At 33.7% G+C, this 16,381-nt stretch overlaps 1 protein-coding gene across 1 annotated transcript in view; it reads left to right on the forward strand.

Annotated features, from left to right (window-relative positions):
• The first annotated feature begins 2,914 nt into the window (after window positions 1-2,914).
• LOC107659071 (kinesin-like protein KIF13A) overlaps window positions 2,915-16,381 on the forward strand; it is a 70,889-nt gene continuing 57,422 nt past the window's right edge. The window contains exon 1 of the mRNA XM_016447884.1: window positions 2,915-3,133. Coding sequence (XP_016303370.1) covers window positions 2,915-3,133 — 219 coding nt within the window. The remainder of the gene's footprint in view (window positions 3,134-16,381) is intronic.

Genomic DNA, 16,381 nt, shown 5'->3' on the forward strand with positions numbered 1-16,381 from the left:
CCAAAAATCATTAGGATATTAAGTAAAGATCATGTTCCAAGAAGATATTTTGTAAATTTCCTACCGTAAATATAACAAAACTTAATTTCTGATTAGTAATATGCATTGCTAAGAACATAATTTGGACAACTTTAAAGATGATTTTCTCAATATTTAGATTTTTTTGCACCCTCAGATTCCAGATTTTCATATAGTTGTATCTCGACCAAATATTGTCCTATCCTAACAAACCATACATCAATGGAAAGCGTATTTATTCAGCTTTCAGATGATGTATACATCTCAATTTCGAAAAATTGACCCTTATGACTGGTTTTGTGGTCCAGGGTCACATATATGAATGAGTATTTACAAGAGTGTACGAAATGCAGTGCAATGCATTTTATTGTATAATGTATTGATCAATGCACTCAGTTCCAGGTTGTTCCAGTGGGATTGTCCTTGATTTATAGCTTTAATACGTAAACTGTAAGTAATTTTGCATAATCAAGTTTATGTCAAATCTAAAGTTCACTTGTCAAGTATTCTTTTCTTATGGTTATTTTTTTATCTATAAACACAGAAACATCTGAATTCAATGATTTGTATGTCAGTCATCCCTAATATTCCTTGCTGAAGAAATTCATGCACTGGTTCCATTATTTATGAACTGTCATGTCATTCAGTGCCTTAATAATAACCAAATGGTTATTTTGCATGGGATCCTGGAACCTACAATAGGTGAACATGTTTGGGAACCACTTGGCAGTCATTGGCACAAACTATGACTTTACAAAGTTCCTACAGGTCAACATTTAATCAAAAGTCATTTTAAATGAATATACACCCAGTGTAACTCTTATGGGTGTATGGTTATTTAAAATGGCATGCAATACATTATTTGATTAATTCTTAATGTTTAATCCACAGAGATTAAAGCAACCCATAGGGGAATCCCATAATCTGTTTTGCTCCATTCCCCTTGATCGTACTAGACTGCTGTTGTCGTCACAGCATATTATAAAGCACTTCTTACCGTAACTCACAACTCAGTGAAAACGACCCGCACTTTCACTAGAGAAAATCAGATTAATGTGCTTTATTGTCATGACAAAAACTGTGCATTAGTATCGCTCAGTGTTTGCATTTGAGCTGCGTACAATGAGAATATGTGCAAAAGGAAGCATAAAATAATATATGAAGTATGAAAATAAGAAAATATTTCAAGGCATTCATGGTTAAGCATAAAAGGCCTTTTAATAAATTGGGCTAAAAATATATAATATCATTATAACATCAATATCATTAAATATACATACATGCATATATCTCTATCTATCTATCTATCTATCTATCTATCTATCTATCTATATATATATATATATATATATATATATATAAAGTGTTTTTGAGCATGCATTTTATGGAGTACCAACATAAAGTACCATGATATTACCATCTTAAAAAACATACAGTAAGTGGCATTTTTAATCTGCATTTAATCTTTATGTAATTATAAATGCTAAAAATATGTAATTTCATTATAATATCAATATCTTTAAAAAATATATAAAGTATAGTCAATAGTGCTAATGTCATCACAAATAGATGTAAATAGATTTTTTTTTTTTTACAAAAAAAGTTCTAAAAGTGGCATATCAACTTTTTTTTTTAAATTTGCATTAAATATTTATGTAGTTATACTTCAGTTGTCTTCATTTTCTTTAGATTTTGTAATTTGTTTCTTTTATCAAATTTGCCAATTCTTACTGTCAATTGTAAAATGTGAATTGGTCGATCATTACCTTCAGAAGCTATTTTTATTTTATATCTGACACTTAAAACTGACTTTTATTAATTTAACCTAATTGAGTCAGGCATATTAAATCATATTTTTTAAAAAGGATAAAACTCTTAATTCACATGTTTCTGCATGCCAGTACTTTTTTGAATGGAGAAATCAACAAATGCCAGTACAGAAGAAACATTAGGAATCATTTCGTATAGATAAAGTGCTAAATAGTTTATTGATCATGACTCAAGGTAAGGCTGTTTCTCCACCTCTTCTAACATAACCAGTCGTTTTATATCGCCATGTAGGAGCATCACAGGTCGTTGTGGTCCATCTGGTCTCTTTTCAACTCATTTCTTTCATGCATATTCATGCACACTGCACATTTTTGTGTTTTTGGGGTCAGTCGGCGGAAGATGGCGGTCTGGATGCTGCTGGCTGGCTGAGAGAGAGGAGCAGAGCTGCTCTCCCCGCGGCGGAGGATCACACATTCAACCCGAATGCAACACAGTCTCATCTGGATTCATATTCACGGCGTTTCCCGCTCGGGTATGGACTGTTGGAGTATTTTACCAGGGTACAAGCACCTCAGACGCTTCTGTGGGGGACTTTGCGGGGAGTTGCATGTTATTCTTCGGCTAGCCGTGCGGAGCAGCTAGCGGCTTTCTCATCCACTTTAAAGCCTTGAAATTGTAACAAAAATGTCGGATACTAAGGTAAAAGTAGCGGTTCGAGTCCGGCCAATGAACCGGAGAGGTAAGAGACCATTTAAAATCGCAACAAGCATTGCTATTTCAGAATTAAATCCGTTTTATAAGTTGCTGTGGCTCTATGTTCACGTTAAGTGCTGTTTTAATACGTTTCAGACTTTTTTTTAATCACGACTTCTAGTCGAGTTTTAATAACTTTTGGCTTGCAGAGATTGAGCTCAGCACAAAATGTGTGGTTGAGATGGAGGAAAACCAGACTATTCTTCACCCACCGCCCTCCAATGCGAAAGGAGAAAGCAGGTAGAGTCATAAAATCACTGCATTACTTTTATTAAAGTGTCATGTTTGAGCTGTGTTTCTCCTCATTATAGGTCAAAGCTGTCAGTTTGAATCCTCTCTCAAATTGCCTGCATGTGTGTTTGCTGAGATTCTTATGTCACTTTGCTGCACAGAGGAGTTTGATGGGCCTCGGCGGTCAAATGCATGCTCACGGAGACTCTACTTGGGTTTGTGTTCATGCAAGAGTAGCCCAAGTGAGCTCGGGGCCCGTTCTGGGCGTGCTCTGGATGGCCTGCGCTGGGGAAACTTCTGTGCTGCTGTGAAATTCCTGGACAGGCCTGGTGTTTGCAGCAGTGCTGAAGTTTGTGATGCCGTACAGTAGATATCTTCACATTATGACATTGCATGCTTTTGCTGTTGTGTAATAAGTAGCGTTCGAGCAATAAGAGTTTTTTTTAGTGGCAGATGCCAATACTGATAACTAGAGAACAGGGTTGCCAGAATAATATGATGATATGATATTAAAAATATTCAACAGTTTGAAGTGTAGAGTTGCCGATTTGCTGACTAATGGAGCAGCTCAAACATGGACATTTAATTATGCATATTTGAATTAATTGTGCATGCATTGTAGCCATATAGCCATTGCATGGAAAAATACAACACCTCTATTTATGAGACATGGAAGAAAGAAACAATAGTTCATATACCAAAAAAAATCTTGTCAGGCATTTTTAGAACAATAATCATTTGATGACATTAAAGGGGTCATATGATGTTGCTAAAAAGAACATTATTTTGTGTATTTGGTGTAATGAAATAGACTGCAGCCCACAAAACGATAATTAATTGTAATTTAAAATCTTTACCAATTTTTGCCACTATATCCTTTTACCCATTTGTCAGCTATAAGTTTTAAATCATTCAAAATATAATAGATGTTAGTATGATCAATTTTTCTTTTATATATTTTAGTAAGTAGAGGTCAAAGTAAGTTTCATTTACATAAATATACTGTATCTGTTTCGCTGAATGACACTGGGAATTTGACAAGTTATTTGAAACATTAAAGTAGACACTTGTGTAATATGCTTATGTATATAAAATCACTTTTGTAAATTTATTTTAATGCAGAAAGCAAACTATGACCAAAATATGTGTGTGTACCGTTGTTTGGCATTGCATATGCGTGCATATATATATATATATATATATATATGTATGTACAGTATGCCATACAACGGTATATGCACAATATTTACAGTATATGCATATATATATGTGTGTGTGTGTAAAAATGTAATTTACAGAAAGAAATTATTATGCATTTGGTAAGGTTTAGAGCTAATAGAAGCGAGAGCAGCACTTCTGTTAATTGGCAAATCAGTCATGATTATCTGATGCAATTTTCATGTTCTGTCACTAATTCAAATGAAATCAGGGACAAATGTGCTTCATATGATTGGTGATAGCAGAACACGGCAGGTGCTGAAGGATTTGGATATTCAGATTTGGCTTTGTGTCCTCAGAATAACTATAACATGAATCAAAACGGTTGAAGTCAGTGTAAGTCTGTACAGAATAACTATAAATATAACCGGTCAATCTGGCCCGTAGCATGTCCGTTTTTCTCTTCCACCAGTGTAGTGTTTATTTTTCCTTGGACTTAATGCAACTTTACAGTGGTCAGCACAGTCATTTGCTTTGCTTTGAGTCTGGTGGTTTAATACTAAATAGCACGAGTAGTTTAAGCAGTGATGAGAATATGATCTTCAGCTTTGTGAGCTGAAGTATGTATGAAATGTTTCACTGGTGTGGTAGTTCATGGCCTTTTAACACTCACAGACATGTTCCATCTGAGCCTGGTTATTGCATCTTATAGACTAATTTTAGTCACACTTCAGATTCAGATTTACTAACAGCTTGCACATGTGCAAACCCTCTTTTGGCGTTTAAAACTACTGTCTGGATTTACTAAAGACACAATGAAACATTAGCAATGAAAAGGCGGTTAATTTTGAGGCTGATCTTTGCATATGCATTTATAGAAGTTTCACTTTCACATGCAACATTTATGGGAGGAGAATGTTTGATTTACTAAGGTTTGCAGCAGTCAGTTTACTAGTATTTGTGCCATTATTTAAAGCCAAAAAGCATGTCTTAAGCTGTTTTGTGCCTGTGTTGATTACCATCGGCCCTGCGCTAATTTGGCTGCTCTGGGTGGATTGTGTTGGTCATTATGGAAATGATCTGTATTCTTTAATTTGTGCATTGTCATAGAACTTTCCACTCCCATCTGTGCTTTTATAGGATTGCGATCTGACGCTAATATGCCCTGTTTAGTAAATCTGGCCCTTAGTTGCATAAACTATAATGCAACACCATTTTTTTGTAATGCATTTCTCATTTAGTCAAGTTTTGTGTTATAGTTCGCATTTCCTACAACGTTTGGCTGTTGCATTGACTCAAGGGCTTTGGATCACAAGCTATTGGATCTCATGATCTCCTGAACTGGGTTCAGTTCATGTTGCCTCGAGGTGAGACAGTCTGCAAGAACAATAGCACAAGGTTTAATGCAGCCAGAGCTCCAGCATGCGTCACTTCTAGTTTTTGCATGGTCAGGCAGGTGAAAGAACAGGTAAGCATCATCTCGTCTTACACTCGGGATGTCAAATGGAAAACAATCAGGGCCTTGATGAAGCTGGAAATAGCAGCCAGAGGAAACGCCGAGAATCATTATGTTTGAGGAAACACAAGATAGAGAAGTCTGTTAGTGATGCTATTCCTAAGACAAAGACTTTAGTTAGCCAGAAAATAACATTTTGTCATCATCCGCTCATGCTGCTACAAACCTTCTGACTTGCATTCTTCCACGGATAATAAATAGAGGTGTTTCCATGCAATGGAAGTGTTAGTCCAACTATTCCTGGCCTTATTCATGCAACGATTAACTCAAATATAGGTAATTAAAAGTTCATGTTTGAGCTGCTCCAGTCCATTAGTCAGCACATTTCCACTTGTAGACCAGCATTAGTTGCACTGCTACTATTAACTCTTATTTAGCACATATTTAGTGCTATCTTATATTCATTTACCTGGAACGACACGACTTGATGCACTTATGCAAATTCCCCACACTGACATTTTGAGTTTTGCAAAACATGGGTTGCAGATCTGTTCTGATGGGTCACGAACAGCAGGGAACAAACAATGATAAATGCAAATAATATAATTTAGCTAACTGTATAGTCTTGCATAGTTGGGAAAACAAAATAACACTTAAAAGGGAGGGGAAAAAATCTTTTTTTGTTGTTGGTGACGGATTAGTGTCTCAAATCCTCAAAAATCATTATAAATTCATCAAATAAAATATATAATAATAATATCAATTTAACGGCACGGACACTATTGGATGAAAGCAAAAATCGAACTGAATTGAGCTGAATTATGACACTATTACCTTCTGTAGAGCTGCTTTACAGCTGAAATTGAATTTAGTTTCAGAATTGATGAGTTTTACAACATTAACACGGTTATTTAGTGCTGTCTGATATTCATATACCTGGAACTACACAATTCAAAGCAATAATGCAAATTCCCAACACTAATATTTTGAGTTTTGCAAGTTAGTTCACGTGTAAAGACTGTGAGAGTCATTTACGAAAAATCATAAATTCATCAAATAAAATATATAATAATAATATCAATTTAACGGCACGGACACTATTGGATGAGAGCAAAAATCGAACTGAATTGAGCTGAATTATGACACTATTACCTTCTGTAGAGCTGCTTTACAGCTGAAATTGAATTTAGTTTCAGAATTGATGAGTTTTACAACATTAACACGGTTATTTAGTGCTGTCTGATATTCATATAACTGGAACTACACAATTCAAAGCAATAATGCAAATTCCCAACACTAATATTTTGAGTTTTGCAAGTTAGTTCACGTGTAAAGACTGTGAGAGTCATTTACGAGACTTGAGAAGAACAAATTTATAGTGTAAATAATTTATTAAATCATTCTTGTGTGAATTATCACAAATCACAATCACGTGGTTTTGGTTTACTTTGAATCAGTTTCCACTCAGAAATTGCTAGTAAAATTCACAAATAATTAAAGAAGCAGCAAATAACACATTGAATTAGATGTGAGATTTTCACATAGAAAGACTGAAGTAGTATTTTCTTGTAAAACATACTCCAATAATCTTTGTTTTATTACAACTTCGAAAAATAACTTTTAACACTATCACTGAAAAGAAATTGGTGATAAAACAATTTTCACTCAGAAATTAGTAGTAAATTTCTCAAAAAGTTACAAAGAAATGACAAGTAACACTGAATTAAACATTAAATTTTGAAGTGGAAAGACAAAAATAGTGTTTTTTTTTTGTAAAAAAATACTCTTTTTATTTTTTTTACAGTGTATGTAAGCTGTTGCATAAATGCAACTATTTACATAAGAATGATTTACATAAAGTTTCATAAACGAGACACGTTTAGAATGACCTTTACTGAAGGTTTTTAATATTCTGAGTTGGTCTCTGTAGTTTGCTTGCTGTAAATCACTTGTGTTTATGATTATATTTAAAGGGGTCATAGGATGCTACATGCACTTTTACAAGTTGTTTGAACTGAAATGTGTGTTGGCAGTGTGTGTACAAGAATCATATCAACTTGTGGAAAATGGGCATCAGATGACCCCTTTAAGTGCGGTAATAATAAAGCTCGTCTGAGATCCAGCAGGAACGTTATTCCTCCCAGACTGTGATCACATCAGTGTAGAAAACCCCAGACTTTCCCCTGTTCAGGGTGATGCATGTCATATTTCATGCTTTATATGTCAGCAGCACCTAAAAAACCTGCAGGGCAGAGTCACGGGAAGCCGATTAGACCTTGAGTTGATAAGTGAAGGGTAGTGTGGGTTGAATCTGCAGTAATACCTTCTAGTAAAAAAAATTTCCGGGCAAAACAAGCTAGATGTGCCGTGAACTTCTTTTTAGTTCACACAGATCCCACCAGGATTAATAGTCTGGAGTCTTTTTAAGCTCTCACGGGAGGTTTGCATTGAGCTCATTTGGTAATTGCGCCGAGACGTGACTTTAGGGCATTTTTGGAGTCGAGTTGCATTCTGTGAGCCTCTTGAAGTTTGAAATATGAATCTGTGAAAGTATTCGAAGAAGGAGAGATGGTGACACGGAGAAAAGGAGCAGCACCGGAGGGTGTCGTGTTGAAATACCTGGGAAAAACCCGCAGGAGCTTCTATAAGAACTACTGTAGTGGGGCGATTTCATTGCTGTGTTTGTCTGTTTTTTTACACAAACAAGCAGACTGCAAACTTTTAGCTTGTTTGTTTGTAAAATGGATTGACTTTGTAGTGGTTCTCAACTGGATGGTTTTGACTTAAAGGAACAGTTCACCCAAAAATGAAAGCTTGCTGTAAATGTGCTCACCCTCAGGCCATCCGAGATTGAGTTTGTTTCCTCATCAGATTTGGAGAAATGTAGCATTGCATCAGTGTCTCAGCAATGGATGCTCTGCAGTGAATGGGTGCCGTCAGAATGAGAGTCCAAACAGCTGATAAAAACATCATCCAAATCTGATGAAGAAACAAACTCATCCTAATCTTGGATTACCTGAGGGGTGAGGATATTATTATTAGCAAATGTTCATTTTTGGCAACTAAGGAACTGTTCCTTTAAGAGTGGGTTGCAGATCTGTTCTTATAGTCATAAACAGCAGGGAACAAACAATGATGAAAAAAAATCCAACTAACTTTGAACTGAATTGAGCTGAATAATGAGCTGCTAAAATTGAATTTGTTTCATAATTGATTAATTTTACAGCATTAACGCTGTTATTACACTGTTTATTACAGTGAAGCTGCTTTGAAATTATGACTTGCATTGAGGATAAACACGGTCTGTTTCGACATGAATTCTGAATTATTGGCTTCTCAAGAGCATGAAACCATTGAAATATTATTGGATTTTGGGCTTGGCTGCCATCGGCTGCTGATGATCGCAGGATAGAGGAAGCTGTTACGTTTTCCCTCTCGGTTTCCCAGCTCTACTTCCTGTTTCCCAGCTCTACTTCCTGTATGCCGCCTCTTCTTAGTGTAACGGGAGGATGATGAGCTGATGAGTGAGAGTGTGTTTTCATCTGATAATTCCTGCTTAAACTCGTAACCTTGTAATTTTCGTCTTATCTCTCGCATTCAATCACATGTCAAGTCATTTCCTTTGCCTGGAGGAGTGACGGTATCTGAGCGCTGCAAAGGATGATGGGATATATACGGCTAAAGCAGGAGAGGGCATGTTTGTGCACGTATCAGTGATGTGTAATAACACATTAGATCAATTGTAATTAATGCTCCAACTTCCCATGTAAACATCTTCGGTTATTGCCTTAAACTTAGTTTTAAAAAAAAATAAAAAATATGTTTTGTTAATTGAAATGAAGCTAAAATAAAACTTTGGATGAAAAGCTTCTAAACAAAAATTAGAAATGTAGCCTTTGCAAATAACTGCAAAAAGTGAAGCACTAAACTTAACTGAAACTAGACTAAAACTGAAATAAAATAAAATTAAATAGAAGTATTTTGAAGAAGTAAAACTAATAAAAATTACAAAAGCACATAACAGTATTAAACTAAAATTAAAAACGAAATAAAAAAATAAAATAAAATAAAAATAAAAATTTAAAATATAAAAATAAAAGTTTAAGTTGAAGCCCTAAAATTAACAAACTAAACTAAAACTGAAATAAAAACAAATTAAACAGTAATATTAAAAAAAAATAGATAATACAATGACAAAAGCACATAATATTATTAAAAATTAAATTAAAATTAAAATGCAAACTGAGAATATAAAAATAAATAGGTTTAAATTGAAGCACCAAAATTAACTGAAGCTAAACTAAAACTGAATTAAAAATAAATTAAAATTAAATAGTAATATTTTAGGAAAAAATTATAAAAATGACAAAAGCACATTACAATAGAACTGAAAATATAAAAATAAATAAGTTTAAGTTGAAGCATTAAAATTAACTGAAAGTAAAACTGAAATAAAAATAAATTAAAATGTAATAGTAATATTTTTTGGGGGAAAATAATAAAAATGACAAAAGCACATAACAATATTATTCAAAATTATACTAATATTAAAATGAATACTTAAAATATAAAATAAATAAGTTGAAGTTGAAGCTCTATAATGAACTGAAACTAAACTAAAAAAAATCTAATAAAAATGACAAAAGCACATAACAATATTATTAAAAATTATGCTAAAATTAAAATGAATACTAAAAATATAAAATAAATAAGTTTAAGTTGAAGCACTATAATGAACTGAAACTAAACTAAAAAAAATCTAATAAAAATGACAAAAGCACATAACAATATTATTAAAAATTATGCTAAAATTAAAATGAATACTAAAAATATAAAATAAATAAGTTTAAGTTGAAGCACTATAATGAACTGAAACTAAACTAAAAAAAATCTAATAAAAATGACAAAAGCACATAACAATATTATTAAAAATTATGCTAAAATTAAAATGAATACTAAAAATATAAAATAAATAAGTTTAAGTTGAAGCACTATAATGAACTGAAACTAAACTGAAAAAACAAAACAAATAAAAATGACAAAAGCACATAACAATATTACAAAAAATTAAGCTAAAATTAAAATGAATACTAAAAATATAAAATAAATAAGTTGAAGTTGAAGCTCTATAATGAACTGAAACTAAACTAAAAAAACTAATAAAAATGACAAAAGCACATAACTATATTTTTAAAAATTAAACTAAAATTAACATGTAAACTGAAAATATTAAAAACAAACTATTATTTACAGTAAATAATACTGTTTTTGAACGTTGGCTTTTATTATATTGCTGTTTTGTCTGTTTCATTAAAAACAATACGCGTCTGGTTTAACCTGAGTTCCTGCCTGAAGTCTCTGTTTCTCTGTAATTCACAAGAGAGACGGGTGATGCAAATGTGTCAGATGAAGCGCGAGCGTTGAGTGTCTGTTTATCATTCAGACTCGTCTGTGTCTGACTTCGCTGGTCAACCTCTGGAATGCATCTTTTGTCTCGGCATGTTTTCACAGTGTATTGTGTGAGAAAGCAGCCATGCACACACTGCACAGCTTTATGACGAACATCCGTGTGAATAACAGTGGTTGAAAGATGTTTTTGACTAAAGTCATTTTAGTAAACTATTTTAGTAAATTTTGACTGCTTTCAGCAGACGCAACTTTATAAGCTGTTGTCACTAAAGGAATTTTTACGGGTATTATTTCACTTGTTGTTTTAAATGACTTAATATTGGTAATTAAAAGCATTAAAAAACATTTTTTATTTTATTTTATTTTATTTTATTTTATTATTTCATTTCATTTCTTCTTTTCCTTGTAATATTGTACAAGTTACTAAATAAACTAAGCAAAAAAAAAAAAAAAAAGTTACTTGGGGGGAAAAAAATGTTAACTCAAATGAAATGTATTTATTTCAGCTAGTTACCAAATGTTCCTATTTTTTGTTTAGTTTAACTTATTAAAGTACTAAAATAACTAGGGTTGGGTATCGTTTGGGTTTTTTACGATACCGGTGCCAAATCTATACTCAGGACTCTGAATCTATACTCAGCCATTTTTTTTAAGAAAACTTTAATTTCTAGAAAAACATTATTGAAATCATTTTTGTGCCAAATATTTTAATTAATTAATAAATAAACACAAACAAACAGAAAGTGGAGTTTTTAATTTGCACGCAATATTTTTTATGCCAATGTTTTTTAAAGAAAACATCATTAATGACATAAAATTTTGTGCCAAACATAAATTTCTTGAAAAACATAATGACATAATTTTTGTGCCAAAGATTAAATAAACAAACATACAGAAAGTGGAGTGTTTAATTTTCACACAATATTTTTGTGCCAAAGTTTTTTTTTGTGTGCGTTTTTTAATTAAGAAAATGTTAATTTCTATAAAAACATTCATTATTCAGAGATTTTTTATTAAAATTAATAAATTAATATTTATGTGCCATTTTATTTAAGAAAACATAATCATTGACATTTTTTAAATTTTAAATTAAGAAAACATTCATTTCTAGAAAAACGTTATTGACATAATTTTTGTGCCAAATATTTTAATTAATAAATAAATAAACACAAACAAAAAGAAAGTGGAGTCCACAGTAAAATGCACACAGCCTGCATAAAGTAGCTGTGATTTCTCACGAACCGTTGTGACTTCCATAAAAAGTTGACGTCATAACTACACAGTCACTGCCTTCAGTCACCACCCCGAGCACCGCCCACCGACTGAGTCTATCTAGTCATGATGAAGATGTATATACATTTCAAAAATCAGTTTGAAACAGTTTGTTACTATTTTTACAGATACAGGGGAAGTCGTGGCCTAATGGTTAGAGGGTTGGGCTTGTAACCCAAAGGTTGCGGGTTCGAGTCTCGTACCGGCAGGGATTGTAGGTGGGGGGCCATCATTGCACATAAAGGAGAGTGTAGAGCGTTGTTTCAGTCAGCATGCTGTCTATGCAGGCAGGAAAGCAGCTCTCTCAGTTTGGTTTTGTGAAGAGTTTGGATCATAATCATGTGTTTAGGAACACTGACTCACCATGCGAGTGATTGTGATGTTTTTAATGTTGATGTTGCTCAGTGACAGCAGCTTCCAGAAACTATGATCTTCAACAGCAGAGACATGTTTTCAGGGGGTTATTAAAGCATCTGCGACAGTTCTTCCATCCCATCTGACTCACTGTTGCTAAATCAATCAATCAATCAATGATTTTGATTCCGTTGCATTATTCGGATTGTATTGCTTGGTGAACACACGCGTTGAATACTAGATAAACTAAATACTAAATGAACTAAACTCAGGTCAACGCTAACAGCTGTAGTGTGAAATACTAGTGGCATAAACAGAGAAATATTAATTTATCACTTATGTTAAATGTTGTATTATATAGCAACGGACAGATCTTCAGTCTCTTGGATTTGAAACAGTTTTTAGCATCTTGACCTTCGTATAAATGTGTCAATGCTAGATTTCAGTGCTTCGTGTCTAACAATTGTGGCAAATTTAATTTATTTTTGTTGGTAAATAATCAGAAATGTTCACTACGATTCAAAAGTTTGGGGTCAGTGAGATGATTTTGAAAGAGTCTCTTCTGCTCATCAGGGCTGCATTTATTTGATCAAAAATACAGTAAAATTGTGAAATATTATTATAATTTAAAATAACTGTTTTCTATGTGAATATCTGTCAAACTGTAATTTATTTATGTGATGCAAAGCTGTATTTTCAGCATCATTACTCCAGTCTTCAGTGTCACATGATCTTCAGAAATCATTCTAATATGCTGCTGCTCGAGAAATATTTCTGATTATTATCAATGTTGAAAACAGTCGTGCTGCACAATATTTTTGTGGAAAATGTGAAACATTTTATTTTTCAGGATTCACAGATGAACAGAAGTTCATAAGAGCAGAATTTATTTGAAATAGAAATCTTTCGTAACATTATAAATGTCATTACTGTCACTTTTGAGCAATTTAATGCGTCCTTGACGAATAGAAGTATTCATTTCTGTAGAAGCGTTGGGTGGGACGCTGTAGTTTAGCTTTGTTTTAGCTGTGAGACTGATTTCTTCCTTCCTGATGTGGCTCGTCATGTCCTCTCCTTCGCACTGATGATTAAAAATAGAGTGTGAAACATATGGTTTCCACACCAGCGTGGATTTGGTTTGCATGCAGTTTCTCAGTAAACAACCAATAATTAATCTCTGAAATTTTAGTCAGTGCTGGAGAGCAGCATAAATGTGATGTTACAACATTTAGATTTTTTTGGTCTGTTTCCAGAGTGTCAGACATTCTGCCAGTCGTGACTGGAAACATTGTAGCAAGAGTTTCTTTTTTTGAAACATTCCACGCATTTGAATTCCTGCAGTGATTGTGTGTGATTTCCTGCTGCGAGTCTGAAGCAGATTCATTATTCTGTCTCTGTGTGCGTTCGGCTGCAGGAGTGAGAGAATCAGGGATGCGAACTGGAAGAAATTTTAAGATTCAGGTTTTGATTGCAAACAAGTCAGAAGCTTAAAAGGAAATGTTCAACCAAAAATGAAAATTAGCTGTTAATTTACTCACCCTCAGGACATCTAAGATGTAGAACAGTGTAGAACAGTGAAGAAGATTTTTAGCTGAAACTGTGCTCCTTGGTGATTCTTAAATGCAAGTCAATGGCTACCGTCACTTTGAGAGTCAAAAAAGCACATCAGGCAACACAGAATGAATCCCCGTGACTCCTGACGATATATTGAGGTCTTATGAAGCGAAACGATCAGTCTGTGCAAGAAACTGAACATTATTTACTACATTATCACCTGTAATCCAGAGATTCAGACAAAGAGGAAATCTGATTCTTTTCGTTGTTTGTTTCAATGAACTGATTCAGTTCACTAGTTCGTTTTTCGTAATCACACAATGACGTAACATATACGCAATTATATTATTAAAGCACCCAATATTGATGTGAAACATGGATGTTTTACATGTCTAAAGCATATTAAGTCAATAAACTAGTATTTTACGTCTGCACATATCAGCGGCTCATCAGTCTTCGGTCCGAATCGAACTGTTTCCTCGGTTCAGTGACTGTTGGAGGAACTGAATCAGTTCATTCGTCACAGGTTCAGATACGCCGCTATTTCGGCTCATTTCTGTCAGGTGTCTGAAAGTGAGTTTTGATTGAGTAACTTGTAGATCTGTGCTGCTCGAGCCCTGAACTGTTTCAGGTGCTTCAGTCTGATTTGGTGAACTGGTTCAACTCACTAAAAAGAACCGGTTCAGAAGAATGAATCGTTTGTGAACCGGACATCACTCTGGTCTGTTTGTCTGAGGCTCTGGATTACAGGTGATAATGTAGTAAATAATGTTCAGTTTCTTGCACAGACTGATCGTTTCGCTTCATAAGACCTCAGTATATCGTCAGGAGTCACGGGGATTCATTCTGTGTTGCCTGATGTGCTTTTTTTGACTCTTAAAGTGACGGTAGCCATTGACTTGCATTTTATGAATCACCAAAGCCACGGTCTCAACTAAAAATCTTCTTTACTGTTCTACTGAAGAACAAAACTCATCTGTAACTTAATGAGTTTGCGACTGATTTGTGACTCTTTGGTGAACTGGTTCATGAGAGTCATTTGTGCACCACATTGTACTGGATGAGATCTGTGCAATAGAAAGAACAGCTCAGGACATGAAGATCGTTCTCTTCTGATTCTGTGGTCCGCTGAGTGATGATTCAGCCGACTGGATCGTGAACTGACCCACTTCCCATTAATCCGACTCCTGGTGGAGGGAAATCCCTGAAAATATTCCTCTCTGATTGTGTAATTCTCTTGGAAGACACAATGTCTGCTGTCAGAATGTATGTATATAAGAAAAGTTCACCTTTAAGATATATATAAAAAATATTTGAATGTAATAATTTTTTTAATAAATTGTAGGAAATGTGTGTGTGTGTGTGTATATATATATATGTGTGTGTGTGTGTGTTTTGAGAAGCAGGAGCTCTAAAGTGCCAGAAGATCTGCTCAGCTTTGGGGACGATTGTAATCATACGAGGCATTTCTGTGTCAGTGTGCACACGCTAAAGGCACATGCTGCTGCGCATGTTATACACGGTTACATTAGTTTCACTGTTCCAGCTCAGTGTGTCATACATGAGTAGTTTAATGCACACAGAATCATGCAGAAAGAACCACATGTATGCGTCAGTTTGAATCCTTTTGGCAGATTAATATGTGAAGTCAATAGAATTGGTCTGGGTCTTCTAGTTAGTCGTGTGTGTTGTCTAAGGTCACGTTTTCCCTGCAGCCCTGAGTTGACCTCACTCTATTACATGTGTTCTGATGTGTGCATGCATTTTGCTTATAGCTGAAGCTCAAACAGTAGATCATGATGCATGCAATGCCAAGATCATGGGTTTGATTGCCAAGCAATGCATGAAGTGATATAATGTATAATTCGAATGCAATGTAGGTCGCTTTGGATAAAAGAGGAGCGGATAAAAGGAATTGCGGTTTATTGATCTTGATAATGTCAAATAGTTTACTGGATAATAATGCATTGACATTAAACATGCATACAAGCAGAGTCATGAATATTTCAATTTTTTATTGCCTTGTGCATTTGGGGCAAGGACCAAGTCCACTTCTGATGTAATATTAAATGTAGCATTTTTATGAACAGTACTTTAACTTAACCCTTTATCATATGTCTTAGAAGTAATAATTAAAATATGTAATAATTAAATAATAATTTAAATAAATATTTAATTATTTTAATTATTATAAATAAATATTATATATATATATATATATATATATATTATATATATATATAAATATTTTAAATGTATAAACTTAACATATTTTTTGTAAATATATACATGCATGTGTGTGTATGTATTTATATATGCATAATAAATATACACAATACACACACATATTATGTAAACAAAAACTTTTATTTTGGATGCGATTAATCGTGATTAATCGTTTGACAG

This window comes from Sinocyclocheilus anshuiensis, unplaced genomic scaffold, assembly GCF_001515605.1.
Source record: "Sinocyclocheilus anshuiensis isolate Anshui unplaced genomic scaffold, SAMN03320099.WGS_v1.1 scaffold411, whole genome shotgun sequence".
In the NCBI taxonomy this organism is placed as follows: domain Eukaryota; kingdom Metazoa; phylum Chordata; class Actinopteri; order Cypriniformes; family Cyprinidae; genus Sinocyclocheilus; species Sinocyclocheilus anshuiensis.